Genomic DNA, 6,554 nt, shown 5'->3' with positions numbered 1-6,554 from the left:
TGATCATTGTCATATTTGTCCACAAGCTAGACAAACAAGGATGCCTTTTCCAAATAGTAGTACCAATGTAAATGATGTTTTTGATTTGATACACATGGATGTATGGGGTCCATATAAAGTAGCTAGTCATGATGGAATGAAACATTTTCTCACACTAGTTGATGACAAGTCTAGATGGACATGGACTTTCTTGATAAAATTGAAGTCCGATGTAGTTGTTTTGAAACATTTCTTGATAATGATAAAAAATCAATTTGGCAAGTGTGTTAAGGTGTTTAGATCTGATAATGGAGGTGAGTTTATGAATGCTACTTGTTATGATCTGTTTATGTCACATGGCATTGTTCATCAAAGATCTTGTCCACATACTCCTCAACAAAATGGAGTTGCAGAAAGAAAACACAGGCACCTATTGGAAACTGCAAGGGCCATTAAGCTTCAAGGTCATTTACCAAACAGATTCTGGGGGGTCTGTATAGAAGCTGCTACATACATTATCAACAGGATTCCTTTATTTGCACTGAAAGATAGAATATCATTTGAAATAATGTACAATCGACAACCATTATTATCACATCTTAGAGTGATAGGCTGTCTTGGATTTGCTACAAACTTGGATAAAGGTGATAAGTTTGAGCATAGAGCTAGAAGAGCTGTGTTGATGGGATATGCTATGAATTAGAAGGGATATAAACTGTTAGACATTGAATCACAAACATTCTTTGTCAGCTGGGATGTTGTTTTTTATGAGCAAGAGTTTCCTTTTCAGTCATCAAGTCTTGGAGAAGCAGATGATCCAGACATTATATTGTCATACTCAAATACTGATGATTGTGAACTCACACCTTGTGTTGTTTTAAGGGATGACATGAATGATACTGAGCTGCATCAACATCAAAATCTTATCTCTGAAGCTTCAAATAACAGGTCTGAAGATGAAGTTACTTCACAAGTACCACCATCTGATAATGTTAACATCAGAAAATCACCCAGAACAAGTAAGCCTCCTATATGGCATGCAGACTATATTTTGTCAAAAAATAGCAAAGCTGGACAGTGTTTGTATCCGATTGAAGATGTTATGGATTATTGTAGCATTACACCATCCTACAACAGTTTTATTAGTAAATTTTCTCAAGAAAGGGAACCTACATCTTATCAAGAAGCAGTTCATGATCTTAGATGGGTTGAAGCTATGAGACATGAGATAAAGGCTTTGGAGGACAATCACACATGGGAGATCACTAAGTTACCTAAGGACAAGAAAGCAATAGGATGCAAGTGGGTATACAAGATCAAATACAAAGCTGATGGAGATATTGATAGATTTAAAGCTCGATTGGTAGCCAAGGGCTATAATCAAAAGGAAGGTCTGGACTATCAAGAGACTTTCTCACCTGTTGTGAAGATGGTGACTCTGAGGACTGTCATAGCCTTAGCTGTTGCAAAGCAGTGGCAAATTCATCAGATGGATGTTTTCAATGCATTTCTTTAAGGTGATTTGAATGAAGAAGTTTATATGGAGTTGCCTTTGGGTTTTGTCCATCAAAGTGAGCAGGGGTTAGTGTGCAGGCTCACAAAGTCACTTTATGGACTTAAACAAGCCAACAGGCAATGAAATATAAAATTGACTACAACATTAATCAACTCAGGATTTAGACAGAGTCATCATGATTATTCTTTATTCACAAAGCATCAAGGAGACAGTTTGGTGGTGTTATTAGTTTATGTTGATGATCTGCTAATCACAGGTAATGATCACAAGATGATTTTAGAGACAAAAAGAATCCTCAAAGACAGCTTCAAAATCAAGGATTTAGGTGAGTTGAGATACTTCCTAGGGATTGAATTTTCCAGAAACAGTACTGGAATCCTTATGCATCAGAGGAAGTATTGTCTTGAGCTAATCTCAGACATGGGATTGTCAAGTTCGAAACCTGTTGGAGCCCCTATTGAGTTGAATAAAAGGTTGACAACTACAAAATTTGATCTACATTTTTCCCCTGCAGATAAGCATGACAAATTATTGAAGGATCCTAGAATGTATCAGAAATTGATTGCAAGATTACTTTATCTGACCATAACAAGACCAGACATTGCGTTTTCAGTGCAACTTCTAAGTCAATTTATGCATAGTCCAAAGACATCTCATATGGATACAGCAATGAGAGTGGATAGATACATAAAACAATCACCAGGCCTAGGGATCTTCATGACAAGTGCTGGTGACAATCAGTTGAAGGCCTATTGTGGTGCAGATTGGGCATCATGTCCAAACAATAGGAAGTCGATAACTGGTTACATAGTTACTTATGGAGAATCACTAATATCTTGGAAGTCCAAGAAACAAAGCACCATTTCAAGAAGTTCAGCCGAGGCAGAATACAGAAGCTTGGCTTCAACAGTTGCAGAAATTGTATGGTTGGTTGGAATATTCAAGGAACTAGGAATACAAGTTGAGCTACCTGTGCCTATACACATTGACAGTAAATCAGCTATACAGATAGCAGCCAATCCAGTTTTCCATGAAAGAACTAAACACATAGACATTGATTGTCACTTTATCAGAGAGAAGATTCAATTAGGATTGGTTCAACCAGTGTATTTGAATACATCAGAGCAACCTGCAGACTTGCTCACAAAAGGCCTTACATGCGCACAACACAGATATCTACTTACCAAGCTAGGAATGAAGAATGTCTTTCATACACCTAGCTTGAGGGAGGATGTGGAGCAGTTAACAAAATGTACAGTTGTCGATTAGTGATTAGTTAACAAATTAAGTCAGTAGGAATTAGTTAGAAAGTAGTTAGTTGATTCTTTAATGTAATAGATATATATATATATATTGGAAGGATCATTGTAGTTAGTTTTAGTTTTCAGTTTTTAACAATGTGTATTGTGTGATTTTGGTGAAAGGAATTAGAGCAGTTCTTTTCTCTCCTTCTCTCCATTGTTGATCTTCCTTACATTCTTCTTCTATTCTTCATTGTTGATCAGTTGATCTTCTTGACACATGTTCCATTGAGAGGTAGCGTGAAAATTGCTTACATTGATCCTAGCCACGTTTACATCGACTTTTCAAAATTGTATCGTTTACATTTACAATGAACAATGGGAAGTTCCTAAAAATGCTAAAAGGAATGCTCACAAGAACAAAGATGAAGGGCTAACGCAAACTGGTCAAAATCCTCAAAACAACAATAATGGAGGTCGGCAGGATTCACTACACGACATTAATACTCATCAGCTTAATAATAAGTTTTTCCATAACCAAAATGATTCCGACTTGAATGTTCAAAGGGTTGCTTCTCACAAGAACAATGACACTGGAAAGGACAAAAAGAAGAAAGTTCAATGGATAGCCACATTCAAATGCCTAGACAAACTGACCGTGTGAACAACATCTTTCAAGCCACTAAACAGATTACAATTTTGAAGGATAACAGTCAAAAAATACTGCAACACAAGCCCCTCGAACCCCCCACAAGACCATAGTTCCAACAAATATGAAGCAAGAAATCCTACAAGGTTGAACATACATGAAGAAAATGATGTTTCTGACTATGAAAGTGATAATGGTGTGTCAGTCTCAAATGGTTTAACGATGGGGATAATAACACTAAGTTTTTTCATTCTGTTATTAACTCCAAAAAGAAAAAGCTTCATCATTCTAGAATTAAAAAGCAGGATGGCACATTGCTTGATAACACCGACGATATTTCTGCTGAAGCCATTTTGTTCTTTCTGCACCACTTGTAGAGATTATTCTGTTCTTAAAAAGTTGTGGAGAGTGGTAGATGAAGAAGGCAACAAAATGTTAATTGAACTCCCGAACATGGAAGAGATCAAAGAATTTGTTTTCTCCATGAGCAGTGTTAGCTCACCTGGTCCGTATGGCATTTCAGGTTAGTTATTTCACTTTTACTAGAACATTATTTCTTCTAATCTGTTTATGGTTATTCTAGATTTCTTTACTGGTAATAAACTTCCCAGAACTCAAGGATGGTTGGTTAATTTGCTCTCAATGGGTGGCAAAGCTGTTTTTATTAGATCAGTGTTGCATTAGGTACCCCTACATATCATCTCTGTGGCTAATCCTCCGAAAACTATTCTTGACCAATAAGGTCCTCGGAGGGCAAGAGAAAATACCATTGGATCTCTTGGAATAAACATTACTTCCCCAAAACAGGAAGGGGGAGTGGGGTTTAGATCTCTCCATGACATTTGTAATACTTTTGCCGCTAAAGCTTGGTGGAACTTTAGAACCCGAAATTCTCATCTCACTAAGTTGTTAGAAGCCAAATATTGAAAAAGAATTGATGTTGTTGCCATGAAAAAGAATTATTCTCAATCTCACATTTGAAGAAGGCTCATGGATGCCAGGAATGATTGTGAACAGAATGGAAATCTTTCTTTTTGGTGGGATAATTGGACTAACAGAGGGGCTCTTTCTATGTTGGTGGACCAAAATACTCATTCGAAGAATATTAAAGTCTCTGACTTTATTAATTCTAATCACTGGAACACTAGTAAGCTTTATGAAATTTTACCTTCTGGTTTAGTTGTCCACATTTTAACTATCAAGATTTTTGCAGGTAATCAAGACCATGCTGTCTAACACCTGAATACGCAGGCTCTTTCTCCTCAAAATCTGCCTGGAATGCTCTTAGACAACCTAATGGCTCCTCCCCGACTTCTAAAAATATTTGACATACAAATTGTCTTTCAAAATTTCCTTTCATATGCTTACACACTTGACAATGAGTTGGCTACAGATGATTCATTATCTCGTTTTGGTGTGCAGGAGACCTTCCAAATGTTTTTGTTGTCACAATGGAACGAATGAGGACATCAACCACCTGAGATCAAATAGCGGAGAAAGTTTGGAAATTTTTTGAAGATACTACAGGACTGCTCTGGCCTAATTCTGATACCATTCATAGTAAGCTTATGATATGGTGGCGTATTAAATCTACCAACAAAGTGCTTGAATTGACCACTCAATGCCTTCCTTATGTGATTTGTTGGGAATTATGGAAACATAGATGAACTTATAAATATGAAGGCACCAAAATTTTCTCTGGCAAACGTTATTCATCAAGCTACATACCACATTCATTTGATCCTCACTTTCCAGTTCCATTCCCTAAAGTTCCCCACAAAATTTCGAAGCATTTGTCGAATGATGGAGAATATCAAACCGAAGTATCTTTACTTTGATCGACTTCTACAACCTTTATTTTTTCGTTTAGTATTTCTCTTGCATCATCACCTTGATACTTTTCACTATCGATAGTACCTTTTGAAGCAACTTCAATGGTACGATATCATCAATTTGTTTGTTATTTTGATTTATTTTCGATATCAAACGATAACTATCGTCATCATGACCTTGGTGGTTACAATAATTGCAATAGAAAGGTAGATTATCATATATAATCTCCAAAAAAATCTTGATCAACTTACCAAATTTTTTATCCACAAACTGTAATTTTATACTATTTGGAAGCTTTTCCATTAGATCAAGTATAACCTTGACCCTAGTTGTGCTAGGTCTAAACTTGATTTGAGTAGATTTATCTACAACTATTGGTTTCCCAACTGCCGATGCTATAGACAGCAGAGACTTCTTTGCAAACAAATTTGGAAATAAATTCGATAAAGAAATTCATACCACAACTAGTATTGTTTCCTCATTATGATTATATCCATTAATGGGCCATGGAAAAATCCTACATTGGTAATCCTCGCCATTATAGAAAAGATAATTAATTGAGCGAGATAAAGCTAGTACAAAATCTTCATATTGATCAAATCTCAACAAAATTTGTCTTGGAGTAAGTAAGTCAAACAATTATCCTTGATATCAAGATGTGCACCATGGCATAATCATATGACCTTTATATATCTTCTTTTATGCTCTAATTCTTTTTTTTGCAATATTATCTACTCTATTATTATCAGTTATCTATTTCTAGTATCTACTATTTTTTTTTAGTTTATAGAAGAAAATTTTGCATAATATGTTTGAATTCTAGGTTATTTACTTTACATAAAATTAATATTTTATTTTTATAATAAATAATGCTTTATTTGAAAACAATATGTTGAAGCGATCTCTCATTGTTTTTTCCTACTTCTTGCTTCTCAAAACACTACGTAAAGCAAGAAATGATTTTTACTTCATATACTCAAAGTATCATTATGACAGGTTCTCTGATGTATTTCTTTATCTACTTGGCATCTTTGTATGTTTAGAATAAGCAAGTTTTGCATCCACCTATCTCTCCTATAATATTTGTCAATTGAAGTATTAAAATTAAGTATTTATTGTGATTTGATTTTTTTACTTCTGTTGATTATTCTGTCTCGATCAATTCTCTTTCCTCATGCCTATCTCATAAAAGAAAGAGACATCGTTCAAGTGTTTGGCCAAACAACTCTTTATATGTACTAATTCCTCCTCTTTCATTTTATATGTCATCTTTTTACGTTGCATTGAACAAATGATATAATTTTACCCTTATTTGATGTTGTTTTAAGTAAATTTT

General features: G+C 35.1%; 1 protein-coding gene across 1 annotated transcript; it reads left to right on the top strand.

Annotated features, from left to right (window-relative positions):
* Nucleotides 1-1,765: 1,765 nt before the first annotated feature.
* Nucleotides 1,766-2,939, top strand: LOC138348300 (uncharacterized mitochondrial protein AtMg00810-like). Its single transcript, XM_069297189.1, has one exon. The coding sequence runs from the start codon at nt 1,766-1,768 to the stop codon at nt 2,762-2,764; it is 999 nt and encodes a 332-aa protein (XP_069153290.1). The 3' UTR covers nt 2,765-2,939.
* Nucleotides 2,940-6,554: the final 3,615 nt, after the last annotated feature.

Source organism: Solanum lycopersicum, chromosome 4 (genome assembly GCF_036512215.1).
Source record: "Solanum lycopersicum chromosome 4, SLM_r2.1".
Lineage (NCBI taxonomy): Eukaryota > Viridiplantae > Streptophyta > Magnoliopsida > Solanales > Solanaceae > Solanum > Solanum lycopersicum.
The sequence above is the reverse complement of the archived record's forward strand: the minus strand, read 5'-3'. Positions and strand labels throughout refer to the sequence as shown.

Bases quoted from the DNA above. Each gene is read 5' to 3' on its own strand.
- LOC138348300 (XM_069297189.1), top strand. From the start codon at position 1,766: ATGATTTTAGAGACAAAAAGAATCCTCAAAGACAGCTTCAAAATCAAG.